Source organism: Panulirus ornatus, chromosome 20, assembly GCF_036320965.1.
Source record: "Panulirus ornatus isolate Po-2019 chromosome 20, ASM3632096v1, whole genome shotgun sequence".
Classification (NCBI taxonomy): domain Eukaryota; kingdom Metazoa; phylum Arthropoda; class Malacostraca; order Decapoda; family Palinuridae; genus Panulirus; species Panulirus ornatus.
The window spans coordinates 79,033,011-79,052,193 of record NC_092243.1 but is presented as its reverse complement, the minus strand read 5'-3'; the positions used below and the strand labels follow the sequence as shown (position 1 = coordinate 79,052,193).

At 40.2% G+C, this 19,183-nt stretch overlaps 1 protein-coding gene across 6 annotated transcripts in view; it reads right to left on the bottom strand.

Annotated features, from left to right (window-relative positions):
- Positions 1-1,792: 1,792 nt before the first annotated feature.
- The window catches only part of LOC139756165 (nicotinamide phosphoribosyltransferase-like), a 249,048-nt gene continuing 231,657 nt past the window's right edge, over positions 1,793-19,183 (bottom strand). For all 6 annotated transcript variants that reach the window (XM_071675352.1, XM_071675350.1, XM_071675351.1 and 3 more), the window contains 2 exons: positions 11,928-12,113; positions 1,793-2,011 (listed from right to left, as the gene is read on the bottom strand). In XM_071675352.1, the coding sequence (XP_071531453.1) occupies positions 1,880-2,011; positions 11,928-12,113 (318 nt within the window). In that variant the 3' untranslated portion in view covers positions 1,793-1,879. The remainder of the gene's footprint in view (positions 2,012-11,927; positions 12,114-19,183) is intronic.

Below are 19,183 nucleotides of genomic sequence, written 5' to 3'. Positions count from 1 at the left end.
CACATGAGGGGGGAGGGGGTTGTTATTCCATCTGTGGCGAGGTGACGATGGGAATAAACAAAGGCAGACAGTATGAATTATGTACCTGTGTATATATGTATATGTCTGTGTGTGTATATATATATGTCTACATTGAGATGTATAGGTATGTATATTTGCATGTGTGGACGTGTATGTATACACATGTGTAAGTGGGTGGGTTGGGCCATTCTTTTGTCTGTTTCCTTGCGCTACCTCGCTAACACGAGAGACTGCGACAAAGCAAAATGAAATTAAAAAATAAGAAAGGTTATACTTATTTTTTTCTGCATTAACACAGATGGGCAAATCTAATGAAATCTTTGAAAGTGAATGAAAGAGCACTAACTGTGAAGTACCTGTCACACTCCTTGGTCAGCTAGAGCTGATGCTACTGAATGCCTCATGGATGGATACAGCTACTTTCAAAATGCTCTTAAAGATATTGAAAGTCACTTGGAGCAAGCACCTGAAGCATGACATGAAGCTCAGCCATTGGCGGACAAAATGGACCATCTTGAAACTGCTCTAATGGCCAAGATCTGGAACTTAATTCTTGTACGGTTCAACAGCACAAATAAAGTTTTAAATTACTTCGGGATAGGTATGAAGAGTTGGAGCTGGATGTCAGGAACTTCTGCGGCAACACAAACTACCAAGCATCTACAGGAAGGTCAAGAAATAGAAACAAACGTTATGATATGCATCCAACGTCAGTTTCAGATGAAGTTGTCCTTCCCTCAAGAACAAAAGTCAGATGTGGAACTCTCAGTGTCATTTTAGATCATTTGTCTGTTGCCTTAAAAGAATGCAAGGTAGCATACTAATCAGTCTACCTGATGCAGAGATAAGGATTGAAGCTGAGAAACTGATCACTGCTTTCCCCTATGATTTCAGTAATGTGTTCATAGAGGAAACTATCCATTTTGCAGCCTTTGCCAAGCTTGGGTCATGTCTCACTCCATCTCAACAGGGAGTTTTACTCCATGAAGGGCTTGCTGATACCTGTCCAAGTGTTAATGTAGTTCTTAGAATATATTTGAGCATGATGGTCACTAGTTGCTTAGGAAAGAGATTATTCAGCAAATTGGCACTGATAAAGAATTATATGAGAACCATGATGACCTATGAAAGATTAAGTGCTCTGTGCATACTGGATGTAGAAAGCAATGTTCTAAAGATGATAAAATTTGAGGAGTTCATCATAGATTTTTCAGATGCCAAGTGTAGAAAGACTTTTTTGTGGCTATTGTAGTTGCTATGTATGTATAACTTGTCAGTTCTGATTACGTGCAATAAACCAACTTTGATGCGTAATGTGGTGATTTGCCTCTTATTGAAATTTCTTTGTATGAGTGGCCCAATGAACCTGAAGTGCCCCAGGCCCCCCAAGGTCTAACTCTGGGCCTGACTGTGGTTAGGTGTATTTTGGTGGATAAAGGTTTAGTTTAATGTCACTGGCTTGGATTAATAGTTGGGAGATAGATGACCAGGGTATCATCTCCCAGATGTGGAAAAAATGTATGTTATTGTGTAGAATATTTGGGTATTGCAGCAGATTTGGAAATACAAAAATCTGAATATTTATATGAACCTCACAATCCATGACGATTATGAGAACACTGTGATGATGATTTTTCAGCTGTACTATACATCAAACATTATCATGCCACTCTAACCATTTTAGAATGTTATGCATCTACAAGCTCATTTTACTGAGGTTTTACTCTCTAAAGGGGCTTCACACTACATTATGGAGAAAAAAACAATGTCACAGGATTTTGGTAAGTGTAATTCATTTGGTGCTTATCCACATGTCGTAGGTAAATTAACTGAAACTAACTACAGTCATGTCTAATGACTATGACTCTTCTTCAGCCAGGAACTTAAAAACATCGATATCATCTTCATTCAGCTCTGCTCTTCCCCGTATCTCTTCCAGAGTATAGTCTTTTAACAATTCTCCATTCTCAAAAACGGGAACCAATACATCCTGAAAAAAAAATGACATTTTAAAAAGAAAATAAAGTAACATGAGTCAAGGAAATTCACAGCTAATGCATTCTATATTGGTCACAGTTCTCATATTCACCATTATCCCCAAGATATTTAGAGGATTTCAAAGTGTTCTTCAAAATACTCTTAAGAGTTTTAGCCTTCTTTTTTGTAGACCTTTCAGAGTACTGCCCAAGATACACTATTCTGTTTCTGACATCTCTTACCACATAATGGATTACTATCAAAACTATCTCTGTAAAATGTTAAAATATATTTCAAGTTCAGTGCTGCTTCAAAAACTATGCCAGTTTTTTATCAAAAGAATAATAATTTGATCCTTCCATCCAAATTCAAAGTCAGTATAAAAAGTGAGCCCTCACTATTTTATATTCAACAATTAAGAGAAGTGAGGCTGTAAGGCTTTTTACAAGATGTGTTCTCTGGAAGAGATCATCCTCTCCAAATAAAGAAAAACTGTGTTTAGAAAAGGTTAACCATTCCATTGAGACAAATTTAACCAAAAAAGAAAAAATATGAGGGAAAGAAAAGGAAGGTAAACTCGAAGGAATTCGTAAGACACTGCCCATGGTAGAGAAATGGCTTTTGTCCTTCAAAACTTACATTACTCACCTACTAACCAAACATTTGGAAACAAATATGTTAGAATACAGAAACACTTTTCAAGTAGAACTGTAGGAATGAAATACCTAGAATATCATAAAAGAACCACAGCTATATAATTTTAAAAGAAAACGTTTACATAATATTTTTACATAATAATTTTTTTGAGAATAAAAAGATGTTTTGGAAGGAAGTAAATAAAGTGCGTAAGGCAAGAGAATAAATGGGTACATCAGTGAAGGGGGCTAAAGGGGAGGTAATAACAAGTGGTGAAGTGAAAAGGAGATGGAGTGAGTATTTCGAAGGTTTGTTGAATGTGTCTGATGATACAGTGGCAGATATAGGGTGTTTTGGTTGAGGTGGTGTGTGAAGTGAGAGGGTCAGGGAGAATGGTTTGATAAACAGAGAAGAGGTAGTGAAAGCTTTGCAGAAGATGAAGGTCGGCAAGGCGGCTGGTTTGGAGGGTATTGCAGTGGAATTTATTTAAAAACGGGATGACTGTGTTGTTGATTGGTTGGTAAGAATATTCAATGTATGTATGGTTCACGGTGAAGTGCCTGAGGATTGGCGGAATGCATGCATAGTGCCATTGTAAAAAGGCAAAGAGGATAAAGGTGAGTGTTCAAATTACAAAGGTATAAGTTTGTTGAGCATTCCTGGGAAATTATATAGGAGGGTATTGACTGTGAGGGTGAAGGCATGTACAGAGCATCAGATTGGGGAAGAGCAGCGTGGTTTCTGAAGTAGTAGAGGATGTATGGATCAGGTGTTTGCTTTGAAGAATGTATGTGAGAAATACTTAGAAAAACAGATGGATTTGTATGTAGCATTTATGATCTGGAGAAGACATATGATAGAGTTGATAGAGATGCTCTGTGGAAGGTATTAAGAATATATGGTGTGGGAGGTAAGTTGCTAGAAGTAGGGAAAAGTTTTTATCAAGGATGTAAGGCGTGTGTACGAGTAGGAAAAGAGGAAAGTGATTGGTTTCCAGTGAATGTTGGTTTGCGGCAGGGGTGCGTGATGTCTCCATGGTTGTTTAATTCGTTTATGGATGGGGTTGTTAGGGAGGTGAATGCAAGAGTTTTGGAAAGGGGGAGCAAGTATGCTGTCTGTTGTGGATGAAAGAGCTTGGGAAGTGAGTCAGTCATTGTTCGCTGATGATACAGCTCTGGTGGCTGATTCAGGTCAGAAACAGCAGAAGCTGGTAACTGAGTTTGGCAAAGTGTGTGAAAGAAGAAAGCCGAGAGTAAATGTAAATAAGAGCAAAGTTATTAGGTTCAATAAGGTTGAGGGACGAGTCAACTGGAAGGTGAGTTTGAATGGAGAAAAACTGGAGGAAGTGAGGTGTTTTAGATATCTGGGAGTGGATTTAGCAGCAGATGGAACCATGGAAGCAGAAGTGAGTCACAGGGTGGGGGAAGGAGTGAAGGGTCTGGGAGCGTTGAAGAATGTGCGGAAGGCGAGAATGTTATCTCGGAGAGCAAAACTGGATATGTTTGAAGAAATAGTGGTTCCATCAATGTTATATGGTTGCGGGGCATGGGCTATAGATAGGGTTGTGCGGAGGAGGATGAATGTGTTGGAAATGAGACGTTTGAGGACAATATGTGGTGTGAGGTGGATATATGTATCAGAGATGGAGGGAATGAGAAGTGGGAGGCCAAACTGGAGGTGGAAGGATAGAGTAAAAAAGATTTTGAGCAACAGGGGCCTCAACATACAGGAAGGTGAAAGGCGTTCAAGGAATAGAGTGAATTGAAACAATGTGGTATACCGGGGTCGACGTGCTGTCAATGGATTTAACCAGGGCTTGTGAAGCAGCTGGGGTAAACCATGGAAAGTTTTGTGGGGTCTAGATGTGGAAAGAGAGCTATGATTTCGGTGCATTACACGACAGCTAGAGACTGAGTGTGAACGAATGTGGCTTTTGTTGTCTTTTCCTAGTGCTACCTCTCACGCATGCAGGGGGGGAGGGGGATGCCATTTCATGTGTGGCAGGGTGGTGAGAGGAATGGATGAAGGCAGCAAGTATGAATATGCACATGTGTATATATGTGTATATTATTTTTTTTTTATGTATTTTGCTTTGTCGCTGTTTCCCGTGTTAGCGAGGTAGCGCAAGGAAATAGACGAAAGAATGGCCCAACCCACCCACATACACATGTATATACATACACGTCCACACCTGCAAATATATATACCTATACATCTCAATGTATACATATATATACCCACACAGACATATACATATATACCCATGTACATAATTCATACTGTCTGCCTTTATTCATTCCCATCGCCACCCCGCCACACATGGAATAACAACACCCTCCCCCTCATGTGTGCGGGGTAGTGCTAGAAAAAGACAACAAAGGCTCCATTCGTTCACACTCAGTCTCTAGCTGTCATGTAATAATGCACTGAAACCACAGCTCCCTTTCCACATCCAGGCCCCACAGAACTTTCCATGGTTTACCCCAGACGCTTCACATGCCCTGGTTCAATCCATTGACAACACGTCGACCCCAGTATACCACATCGTTCCAATTCACTCTATTCCTTGCACTCCTTTCACCCTCCTGCATGTTCAGGCCCCAATCACTCAAAATCTTTTTCACTCCATCTTTCCACCTCCAATTTGGTCTCCCACTTCTCCTCGTTCCCTCCACCTCTATCACATATAGCCTCTTGGTCAATCTTTCCTCACTCATTCTCTCCATGTGACCAAACCATTTCAAAACACCCTCTCCTGCTCTCTCAACCACTCTTTTTATTACCACACATCTCTCTTACCCTTACATTACTTACTCGATCAAATCACCTCACACCACATATTGTCCTCAAACATCTCATTTCCAGCACATGTATATGTATGTATACATTGAAATGTCTAGGTATGTATATGTGCGTGTGTGGGCGTTTATGTATATACAAGTGTATGTGGGTGGGTTAGGCCAATCTTTCATCCGTTTCCTTGTGCTACCTCGCTAATGCGGGAGACAGCAACAAAGTACAATAAATAAATAAATATGAAAAAATAATAATATACATGTTTTTGTACTGGTTTGTTCATCTTACATTGGCTTGATATTCCAAATGATAGACCAATATTAACTTGCTCAGTATATTTTCAAGAAAGTGTTGCTTTGCATTCTTGTAGGTGCCAGTAGAAAATTGCTTGATACACTGTATAAAACATAAATATTGTTATATCCTTTCTCTTTTGAAAGACACAGTATTGTGCTGTATATTTGTAAATCAACTTCAAAAATACTTGTCCATGACAAAAATGTAAGTGTTGTGATATATATTTGAACTAAAAGAGATTATTTATGGCACAATTATGAGTATTATTTTGTATTAACATGTTTACATGGTTACAGTGTAAACTTTAAATTCAACTGGAAGCACATCTCTAGGTCTTACACTATACTTAGTTACTTCACCTGCTGCATTAGAAACATCTGTATAACTTACTTCACTACTATTCTGGTCCTACAAGCCACTTAGCACATTCATATCTGTATTTCCATTGTCCTCAAACCTAAATCTGTCTCTAACCCTCTATCAACTTGGATATCTTATGTCATACTGTCTCATGGTCTTTGTTCATCTTTCAGGTTTTGTTCACTAATATTTGCCAAGTGCTGCCTATTGCTTTGTACAATCCCAGAAATTTTTAATCACTTCATATGATCTCTTGTCCAACCTCTTCTTCACAGTTCCTTTCTGTCAGGTCTTATCTCTGAGAGTACTTGGTTTGATCCTTAACAAGTCTCCTTCTAATAAATCAAGATCTCTAGCTGTCTTATTGTAGTACCATGCACTCTTCACATTCCCGAGTCTTGTCTCTTTCTTTTCAAGTAAGATATCAGTCCCTTGTGGCTTTAAGAACTTAGATGACATTGGTAAGTATATTCATGTCCTTACAAGCCTCCTTTGAACTGGACTCATTTCTGTAACCCGTGGATTGTTTCAACTGGTCACAGCCTTCCTGATCAAAGTGGCTAGTTCATCATCATCATCTCCAATACCATAAACTAGTATGACATCAGCCACACACACAACTCCTTTCAGACCCTACAAGGGTGCATTCAGCCTCTATTGAAATATTTCACTACTCGCAGCTAAACAAAATAGTAATCTTAAACACCTATACCTTCCTTGTGGTGACTCAAATGTAGTAAGATAACTTGACAAATCATCTAACACCCAATGCCAATAACCATTCCTCATCAAATTTTGAAAACAATCTATGTCTTCAAAAGTCAGGTAATACATCATCAAACACTGGTGGATGTATTCTCTTTTCAGGTTAATATTCATTGCTTTTGATCATGTATATTCCAATGTCACCTGATTATTTGTTTCCAGTCACTATAAGACTCATTTATTCTGTTGCTTCAACTACTTTGACTATGACATTTATTTTCTGTAATGCATTAAGCTTATTATGAACCTTTTGTTTAACACTGATTGGCACTCTACATGATACTGCTGTGGAGTTATATGGTGAATAATGAGTTAGCTTTAAAATACCATGTAATTTCCCTAGCTCCTCTGAAAACACAACACAATTTGAGAACACATCTTGAACTGGACTAATTTTCTCATTCAGAGTTATCAGATTCTTATGTTCTGATGCTCTCTTACCTAAAACTGGCACAAGTTCCTGTTCTATGACAAAGAACTCTACAGAATATTTCTTTTTAGTCTTACAATTGAGAATAACTATTCTATACTTTCCCAATGTGCTTATCTAAGTAGAATTGCACAGATACAACACTGTATCACAGGGCTTTAACTGCTTGTCAGGTAAAATACATGAAGGAATAACATTTCGTGGTTGTGCCAATTTCAACTTGAAACTTCACTTTCTTACTGCCAGCCTCCATGGATGTCATGATGGCTGTGTCGCTGCATTATGTTGAAAGCTTCATACCATACCAGACATTAGGGTCATCTTCTGTGACTATAACCTATTAAATACCATTAGCTGTACTTTTCATAAAACGCTTCTGGTTTTCATCTGCATTTACTTGCAAAAAGATTATGCTTGTTGCACTTGCTACAGTCTTAACACATACTGGGCATTCTTCTTTCTTTAAAATATGCTTATTGGCAAAGAACTTGCATTTCCTCATGGATGCATGTCCAAGTGTGGTCCTCATTTTGGATGTCTTCATTTCATTTGTCTTCATGGGTTTTTTCAGTAACCTTGTTGCCAGCTTTCAGTCCTTCACCATGAAATACTGGCATCTGCTTCTTTGTTGCTCAGTGTGTCACAAAGATTTTGACAGCTTTCTCAAAATTAAGGTCAACCTTTTTCCACAAAATATTTTGCAGAGTCATCTGAGCATCCAAATACTAATTGACTTCTTATTTAATTTTCTTTCTGATCTCCATATTCACATTCCTGGCATAGAATCACGAGTCTGAAGATAAAGGAATCCTCTGATGCTCCTGTTTGTTGCACACACTTTCGAAATCTCTTCCTGTCAGCCAGTATATTCTTCTTTGGAGCAAAATGTACATCATATCTGGCAAGTACATTCTGTAATACTGTAGCTCCCGGGTTAGGCTGATTATCCACTTATGCTGGTAACTGAAATGAATTATAACTGTCAAGTAATTCATGTCCAACCAAGGTTAGAAGTAATGCAACCTTCTCAATAGATCTCTTCTTAAAACATGCTGCTAAGACATAGAAGTTATATTTTTGCTTAAAGGTCTTCCATGCATGTTCAACATTACTAATTAGGCTAATTTTGTGTAAGACAGAGTTGTGATGAGGCCATTTGCACCACACTGTTATCTCTGACTGATTTCACCTCCGATCACTGGAACACAAGCCCTTGTCATGTTTTTCCATTAGACATTCTAGTCTGTAATGACTGACTATGTTTTCACTGGTGCCACCATGCTTTTGTAGTGGTTTGTGCATCCTACATATGCTACAGCACTGCTGGCACATTCTAGTGAGAAACTGCAGAAGTTGGTGAATGAGTTTGGAAGAAAGTGTGAAAGGAGGAAGTTGAGAGTAAATGTGAATAAAAGCAAGGTTATCTGGTTTAATAGGGATGAAGGTCTGGTTAGTTTGGGTGTGTTTGAATGGAGAAAAGCTGGAGGAAGTGAAGTGTTTTAGATTCCTGGAAATGGGTATGGCAGAGAATGGAACCATGGAAGAGGAAAGTGAGTCATAGGGTGGGTAAAGGGGCAAAGGTTCTGGAAGCACTGAAGAATGTGTGGAAAGAGAGATCCTTGTCTGGGCCATCATAAATGGATATCCTTAATGGTATAGTAGTCCCAGGAATATAATATGGATGTAAGGCACGGCTATAGATATGGGGGTTGGAAGTGTTGAAAATTAAATATTTGAGGACAATATGTAGAACGAGGTGGTTTAATCAAGTAAGTAATAGAAGGGTAAGAGAGAGGTGTGGTAACAGTGTGGTTGAAAGAGCTGAAGAGGGTGTGCTGAAATTATTTGGACAAATAAGAATGAATGAGAAGAGGTTAACAAAGTGGATATATTTGTCAGAAGTGGGAGGAACATGAACAAGAATGAGTAGAACAAACTGGAGATGGAATGATATAGTAAAAAGATTCTAAGTGATTCAGGCCAGAACATGTGGGAAGGGAAAGGTGTGCACAAGATAAAGTGAATTGGAATGACGTGGTATACAGAGGTTGATGTGCTGTCAATGGACTGAACCAGAGAACATGAAGAGGCTGGGGTAAACCATAGAGAGGTCTGTGGGCCTGGTTCTGGATAGGGAACTGAGGTTTTTTTATGCATTACACATGACAGCTAGAGAATGGATGTGAGAAGTTTTTACAAGGGTATAAGACGTGTGTACAACTAGGACAAGAGGACAATGAATGGTTCCCAGTGAAGGTGAGTCTGCAGTAAGAGTAGGTGATGTCACCATGGTTGTTTAATTTTGTTTATGGATGGGTTTGTGAGGTAAATGCAAGAGTCTTGGAGAGACGGGTGAGTATGCAGTCAACTGAGGTGAGAAGGCCTTGGAGGTGAGTCAGTTGCTGTTCACCAATGATACAGCACTGGTGGCTGATTCGAGAGAGAGACTGCATAAGTTGGTGACTGAGTTTAGAGGTGAAAGGAGAAAGTTAAGAGTATATGAAAATAACAGCAAGTTATTTGGTTCAGCAGGGTTTAGGGACAAGTTAGCTGGGATATAAGTTTGAATGGAGAAAAATTGAACATGAAGTGTTTTAGATAACTGGGTGTGGACTTGGCAGCAAATGGAAACATGGAAGCAGAAGTGATCCAAAGGATTGGGGAGGAGGCGAAGTTCTGGGAGCGATGAAGAATGTGTAGAAAGAGCAAAAATGGGAATGTCTGAAAGAACAGTAGTTCCAACAATATCATATGATTACAAGATATGGGCTATAGATAGGGTTGTACAGAGGAGGGTGGATGTGTTGGAAATGAAATGTTTGGGACAAGAAGTGGTGTGAGGTGGTTTCATCGAATAAGTAATGAAAGGTTGAGAGATGCGTTGTAGTAGGAAGAATATGACTGAGAGTGCAGAAGAAGGTGTGTTAGAATGGTGAAGGCTCCAGTCACAGAAAAAAAAAAAAGACAAGGGAAAGTATTTACAAATTTTGAGAAAGTGAGAGACCTGTTTTTTGAAACATGCCAGGTCATAGTTACTGGGAAAGACACAAGAAGGTAGAGAGTTTCAAACCTTTGACATGTAGGAAAAGAGGCAGGTATAAAAATTGCCCACCCTTGAATTGCTGATTCGTATGACAAAGCAACTTTCCAAGTATTGCGTGGTCTAGCTAGTGGTGGGAGCACTCAAGAAACCAGCTCTTGGAAGCAAAAACCAAAGTAATACCTATAGAAGAGGGAGAGTGAACCAACATTGCTGATCAGGGCAAGGGGGTCAAGTTGGCAGTTAGCCTGGGACAGTTTATAATTTGGACCACTTTCGACTTGATTCTGTCAAGTAGAGATACAGAGCTAGAACTGCCCCAAATGTGACCAGTACTCTATACACAGATGAATCAATCCCTTGTATAAATGGAGCGAATGTTCAGAAGAGAAGTTTCGACATCTAAGCAGGACACACAGTTTCTTAGAGGCAGACTTAGCTATTCCCATAATGTGGGGTTTCCAAGAAAGAGTGGGTTAGTGACGGCTGTGGAGTGAACCAGCACTTCAGTAGTTGTCAAGTTGCACTCCTCTAACCCAAGTAGCTGTCTTTTTTTCCTTCTGCCTCATCCATATGTGGACTCCTGGTATTCTGTCCACAAATATACAAAAATCTCTCCTTGTCATACATTACACTTGACAACTCTTGACAACTCTTTGTAACTCTTAAATTTTCCTACAGTGAGCACCATGTGCTAGCCTTGACATCTGGCAAAATGGTAGGAGCAATAGATAGAAGTTGTAGGTAGGAACATTTAGGCAGGAATGTTAGGCAGAAACATTAGAGAGCAGTGGTCAGAAGGAACATTAGGTAGGAGCCTCTGCAAACTCTGCACAAGAGTTACCTTCTGCCAGTGGCCTGTTAAGGGTTAGGCTGCATTGGAGTTCACTAGTTAAAAGACTCTAATGCCTTGGCCAACCCTTAAAGGGGAACTGTTCCAGTTAGGTACATGTATCAAAGATAAACATAGACAAACACAGGATGTGCTATCTTGACTGATACTACTACCTGGCTTAATGAATGAATCTGCATCATCAAAAATGAGTGAATTAGGTGTATATGAGCCTTCAGACCAGTTCATGTGGGGCACACCAGATCCACAGGCATGTCAGGATGGCATGCTTGGGATGGTGCATCTACCTTCATGTGATTCACAGCAACTGCATCATCACTACTTTATCAGAATTGGTCTCATACTACACTGGCACATCATCAATCTCAACATCACTAATATAATCATCTGAGACTGATTCTAATTCAGTACAACAAAAATTGGATAGTGGTGAGGATTCTAACACCTCTAGCACTTCACTTTTATACTCCTACTATGAGATGTAAGTGTAATGCTTGCTACTCAAGAACTGCAGCCTGCATTTTCTTTCACACATGGTAGATGGAGTCCTGGTAGCCTCTCATAACTTGTATTTCCACAGAAGTAGAATCTGTGCATGTTCAGTGGAGCCAAATAGGAAAAAGTAAAAATTAAGGCCCACATGACCATGCAAAGTGAATACAGATAGGCCTGCAATAAAATGTTAAGTAAAGAAAATATAAGAGATAAGTGTATCACAATCTGATGTTTAAGTCATAAAGTAAATGCCTCACCAGTTTAGGATCCCTTGTTCCCCCTTCAACAGTAGTATATGTTCCATTCACATGGTGCAGAGCTAGACGTCCCTTTTTGCTTGTCTTGCCAAGGTCACTAATTGGCTGCTTATATACATCAACACCTTCACCATTGATGACAACATAACTGCACTTGAAAGCACACTTTTGAGTGTCACGATTAACCTGTAAGATCAGTTTTAAAATGAAAAATAAAGCAAAACCCACCAATGTTAAGATAAAATCCTTTTTTATCTTGTGGTTCCCAGTAATGCAAATTGCCAACCTGTTTAAGGCCCAGTCTGTCCTAAAATGCATCTTAATTGAGATAAAAGTACAATTCTTTTACTAAATATTTATATTTATTTATTATACTTTGTCGCTGTCTCCCGCGTTTGCGAGGTAGCGCAAGGAAACAGACGAAAGAAATGGCCCAACCCCCCCCCCCCATACACATGTATATACATACGTCCACACACGCAAATATACATACCTACACAGCTTTCCATGGTTTACCCCAGACGCTTCACATGCCCTGCTTCAATCCACTTACAGCACGTCAACCCCGGTATACCACATCGCTCCAATTCACTCTATTCCTTGCCCTCCTTTCACCCTCCTGCATGTTCAGGCCCCGATCACACAAAATCTTTTTCACTCCATCTTTCCACCTCCAATTTGGTCTCCCTCTTCTCCTTGTTCCCTCCACCTCCGACACATATATCCTCTTGGTCAATCTTTCCTCACTCATCCTCTCCATGTGCCCAAACCACTTCAAAACACCCTCTTCTGCTCTCTCAACCACGCTCTTTTTATTTCCACACATCTCTCTTACCCTTACGTTACTCACTCGATCAAACCATCTCACACCACACATTGTCCTCAAACATCTCATTTTCAGCACATCCATCCTCCTGCGCACAACTCTATCCATAGCCCACGCCTCGCAACCATACAACATTGTTGGAACCACTATTCCTTCAAACATACCCATTTTTGCTTTCCGAGATAATGTTCTCGACTTCCACACATTCTTCAAGGCCCCCAGGATTTTCGCCCCATCCCCCACCCTATGATCCACTTCCGCTTCCATGGTTCCATCCGCTGCCAGATCCACTCCCAGATATCTAAAACACTTCACTTCCTCCAGTTTTTCTCCATTCATACTCACCTCCCAATTGACTTGACCCTCAACCCTACTGTACCTAATAACCTTACTCTTATTCACATTTACTCTTAACTTTCTTCTTCCACACACTTTTCCAAACTCAGTCACCAGCTTCTGCAGTTTCTCACATGAATCAGCCACCAGCGCTGTATCATCAGCGAACAACAACTGACTCACTTCCCAAGCTCTCTCATCCCCAACAGACTTCATACTTGCCCCTCTTTCCAAAACTCTTGCATTTACCTCCCTAACAACCCCATCCATAAACAAATTAAACAACCATGGAGACATCACACACCCCTGCCGCAAACCTACATTCACTGAGAACCAATCACTTTCCTCTCTTCCTACACATACACATGCCTTACATCCTCGATAAAAACTTTTCACCGCTTCTAACAACTTTCCTCCCACACCATATATTCTTAATACCTTCCACAGAGCATCTCTATCAACTCTATCATATGCCTTCTCCAGATCCATAAATGCTACATACAAATCCATCTGCTTTTCTAAGTATTTCTCACATACATTCTTCAAAGCAAACACCTGATCCACACATCCTCTACCACTTCTGAAACCACACTGCTCTTCCCCAATCTGATGCTCTGTACATGCCTTCACCCTCTCAATCAATACCCTCCCATATAATTTACCAGGAATACTCAACAAACTTATACCTCTGTAATTTGAGCACTCACTCTTATCCCCTTTGCCTTTGTACAATGGCACTATGCATGCATTCCGCCAATCCTCAGGCACCTCACCATGAGTCATACATACATTAAATAACCTTACCAACCAGTCAACAATACAGTCATCCCCTTTTTTAATAAATTCCACTGCAATACCATCCAAACCTGCTGCCTTGCCGGCTTTCATCTTCCGCAAAGCTTTCACTACCTCTTCTCTGTTTACCAAATCATTTTCCCTAACCCTCTCACTTTGCACACCAACCTCGACCAAAACACCCTATATCTGCCACTCTATCATCAGTGATTCAGAAAAGTTTTTGAATTTATTTTCACTATTTTTTTTTATGTATATTTCATCATTTCATGCATTAGCAAGGTAGCACTGGAAACAGTCAGAAAAATGGCCATGTTTGCTCACATCCATTCTCTAGCTGTCATGTATAACACATGGAAACTAGAACCCCCAATCCACAACCAGGCCCAAACTCTCCGTTGCTTCCCCCAACCACTTCATATACCCTGGTTCAGCCCACTTACATGACATCATCCCCTGTAAACCATATCATTTCAGTTTGTTCTATCCCTTGCACACCTCACACCCACCTGCATATTCTGGTCATGAGCCTTCAAAGCATCTTTCACTCCAATTTTCCACCTCCTTGGTTCCTCCTTTTCCTTGCTCCCTCCATTTCTAGCATGTTCAAACCATTTCAGCACATCTCCTTGAGCTCTCCAACACATATTCCTCTAACTACCACACATCTCTTGTCTATTTATCTGTCAATAAATGTGATATCTGTTCCCTCCTGGAACTCCCTCAAATGGGTGGCTACAGCAATAGCATCTCAGTAAATAGGGAACTCCAGTGTCACTTCTTAGCCTCTAGTGCCTCACCCTTAAAAGGCCACTGGCAGAGGTAAACTCTAATGCAGTGTTTACAGAAGCTCCTAACAAATGCTCCTACTGACTACTGCTACCTAATGCTCCTCCCTTGTTCCTATCTACCTCTACTACCTAATGCTAACGCCTACATGTTCCTACCTACTGCTGCTATCTACTGCTCCCATCATTTTGCCAAAGGGCAGGGCTAGCACACAGCACTTACCACAAGAAAATCTAGAGTGTGCAGAGTGAACTGAGTCAAGCTTTGTCAAGTGTTGTGTGTGAAAAGAATAGATTCTATGTTAGTGAACAGAATGCCAGTCATACTTAATTACTTATTTATTCAATACTCCTCACACCACATACTGTCCTTAAATATCTGATTTCTAACACAATCATGCAATTCTTTACATTTTTTGTCTATGTCCCATGCTTCCCATCCATACAGCACCAACAGTACTACCAAATCAATAAATATACCCATCTTTGCCTTTAAAGATAGTGACCTATCTTTCCACATATTTCTCAAACCAAACACCTTTGCCTCCTCATCCATTCTATGGCTCACTAAGACACTATTAGTCTTTACTTTCTCATTTCACACACTCTCCTACACTTAGACACCAGCTTCTGCAGTTTCTCAACAACAGACTCATCTCCTGCCCCCAGCCCTCTCCATGACACTTGCATTCACCTCCTTCACCATCCTTCACCTGTGACAGACTTACCTTCACCTAGAACCAATCAGTCTCCTCTCTAATTTTATATGAACATGAGTTGATTGGAAAATACAATAATTATACTGCAGAATGACATATCAAAAAATTTATCTTTTTATTGTGTATACCATAAATAATGCTGAGATGGCAGCATATAAATAAATATATGAAAATACAGATTGGAGAAGAGCAGTGTGGTTTCAGAAGTGGTAGAGGATGTGTGGATCAGGTGTTTGCTTTGAAGAATGCATGTGAGAAATACTTAGAAAAGCAAATGGATTTGTATGTAGCATTTATGGATCTGGAGAAGGCATATGATAGAGTTGATAGAGATGCTCTGTGAAAGGTATTAAGAATATATGGTGTGGGAGGCAAGTTGTTAGAAGCAGTGAAAAGTTTTTATCGAGGATGTAAGGCATGTGTACGTGTAGGAAGAGAGGAAACTGATTGGATCTCAGTGAATGTAGGTTTGCGGCAGGGGTGTGTGATGTCTCCTTGGTTGTTTAATTTGTTTATGGATGGGGTTGTTAGGGAGGTGAATGCAAGAGTTTTGGAAAGGGGGGCAAGTATGCAGTCTGTTGTGGATGAGAGAGCTTGGGAAGTGAGTCAGTTGTTGTTCGCTGATGATATAGCGCTGGTGGCTGATTCATGTGAGAAATTGCAGAAGCTGGTGACTGAGTTTGGTAAAGTGTGTGAAAGAAGAAAGTTGAGTAAATGTGAATAATAGCAAAGTCATTAAGTACAGTAGGGTTGAGGGTCAAGTCAATTGGGAGGTAAGTTTGAATGGAGAAAAACTGGAGGAAGTAAAGTGTTATAGATATCTGGGAGTGGATCTGGCAGCGGATGGAACCATGGAAGCGGAAGTGAATCATAGGGGGGGGGGAGGGGGCGAAAATTCTGGGAGCCTTGAAGAATGTTTTGAAGTCGAGAACATTATCTGGGAAAGCAAAAATGGGTATGTTTGAAGGAATAGTGGTTCCAACAATGTTGTATGGTTGCGAGGCGTGGGCTATGGATAGAGTTGTGCGCAGGAGGGTGGATGTGCTGGAAATGAGATGTTTGAGGACAATTTGTGGTGTGAGGTGGTTTGATCGAGTAAGTAATGTAAAGGTAAGAGAGATGTGTGGAAATAAAAAGAGCGTGGTTGAGAGAGCAGAAGAGGGTGTTTTGAAATGGTTTGGTCACATGGAGAGAATGAGTGAGGAAAGATTGACCAAGAGGATATATGTGTTGGAGGTGGAGGGAACGAGGAGAAGTGGGAGACCATATTGGAGGTGGAAAGATGGAGTGAAAAAGATTTTGAGTGATCGGGGCCTGAACATGCAGAAGGGTGAAAGGCGGGCAAGGAATAGAGTGAATTGGATCGATGTGGTATACCGGGGTCAACATGCTGTCAATGGATTGAATCAGGGCATGTGAAGCATCTGGGGTAAACCATGGAAAGTTCTGTGGGGCCTGGATGTGGAAAGGGAGCTGTGGTTTCCGGCATTATTACATGACAGCTAGAGACTGAGTGTGAACGAATGGGGCCTTTGTTGTCTTTTCCTAGCGCTACCTCGCACACATGAGGGGGGAGGGGGATGTTATTCCATGTGTGGCGAGGTGGCGATGGGAATAAATAAAGGCAGACAGTATGAATTATGTACATGTGTATATATGTATATGTCTGTGTGTGTATATATATGTGTACATTGAGATGTATAGGTATGTATATTTGCGTGTGTGGACGTGTATGTATATACATATGTATGGGGGTGGGTTGGGCCATTTCTTTCGTCTGTTTCCTTGCGCTACCTCACAAACGTGGGAGACAGCGACAAAGCAAAATAAATAAATAAATATGAAAATACAATAATTATATTTAGCATATCATATCAATAATTTACTTATTTATAGTATACAACAATGATAAATTATGCAGAGATAGCAACATTTAAATGAATAATCATAAAAGAAAGCAGATCAAGAGACTTAGGTGATTATAAAAAGGTTATGCTCTTAGCCATGAAAGAATAAGAGAGATGAGTGTTTTGAAAGCAGCTGAGTGCGTCAGTAGTTTTGATGCTAGAGACTGGGTGTTTTGATGGATAATGTGAATGTAAAAGCAGGTAATGTGGCAGCTGAGGGTAAAATTGTGGGGTATGGGATATTCAGTATATTCACCATATGCAATTCTGCTATTCTGAGAAACCTACTTCTACCTGTCCCTCCTCTAAAGTGGTCAGAATTCACTATTAAGCAGGTGTGTACAGCAGAAAGTGCACCAAAACATCCCATTTTTCTCTATGTTTTCTGGTTCAATATATGTGATTTCTCGTTGTGTGAGGTTTTTGGAGAACATAGACCCCCTCATAAAGTGAGAGCTGGGTGTACCTGGTTTATAAAGATAAACATACATGAGTAAATGTGGAACAGGTAAGAGTTGGTAAGCAGCCATTACTGATTACATGCTATCTGATACACATGCAAAGGAGAGACTCCTAGATGTGAAAGTGCTGATAGGGCAGCTGATCATTACCTGATGGAGGCAAGGATAAAGGTTTGCAGATGCTTTCAGAAAAGAGGATATGATATAGGTGGGAAGAGAGTGGTGAAAATAAGTGAGCATGGAAAAGATGCTTGTTTGAAGATATACCATGACAGACTGGCAAAAGGTGAGAGTAAACAAAGCTAGGAAGTGGATGAGGAACTGGAGGTATTTAGGGAGACATGTGCAAGAGAAGTGTGTGGCACACAGGTGGGAGAGGAGCAGGTGAGAAAGGGTAGTGAGCGGTGGGATAACAAAGTTAAGTTGATAGCGAAAGAGGAAAGAGAGGTGTATGGGCAGTACTTACATGGAAAGAGTGCCAGTGACTGGACGATGTACAGTGAAAAGTGGCTTAAGGTCAAGGGAAAGGTTCAGGGGCTGAAAAAGACAGCAAATATGAGTTGGGGTCAGCAAACTTCAGGGAGAATGAGAAAATGTTTTGAAAAGAGGTTGAAAGTTTGAGAAAATCAAGAGAACAAATGGAGAAGGAATATATGGGGATGTGAGACAGGCAGGGATGAAGTGAAATGGAGATACAGTGAGTACTTTGAGGAGTTGCTGGATGTATTTAAAGATACAGTGGCAGATGTAGGGTGTTGGGTCAGGGGAGGCATGCCAAGTGAGAGAGTGATGGCAAATGGTTTGGTGAAAAGTGCAAAGTAGGTGAAAGCCTTGTGTAAGATGATATATCAATAGTATTACAGCTGAATTCCTTCAGAAAGGGGGTGACTGACATTGACATTACTGGTTAGTTTGGATTTTCAACGTATGTATGGATAATGCCGAGGTGCCTGAGGATTGGCAGATTGCATGTATGGTGCTGCTATATAAAAGCAATGAGGACAAAGGTGAGTGTTCATATCCTCATTCATTGCTTTTCAATGATCCACAATTCTTAAGTTAGAAAGTGAATTCTTTACATCCTTTATGACAAGTTTCTTGCATTTTTTTTTTTTTTCCTGGTTGCCCTTTCCCTAAACCTCTCAAAGAACTGTTCACTGTCCATGTCTACTGTTCCCTCATTCTTCTCTTCTCCAAAGTGGGCAAATCTAATGCCTCTAGCCTTTCCCTGTAACTTAGCTCTCTTCTTTCTGGAACAATCTTTGTTGCCTTCCTCTGGACCTTCTCTATTAGCTCTTTATGCTTCTTTTGGTACAGTTATCAAACTTGAGAAGCATATTCTACTTTTGGCCTTAGGTAAGATAAGAAAAGCTTGCTAAATATTTCCTATTCTGATATTTGCCAGCAGACAGTTTGTTTCCTTA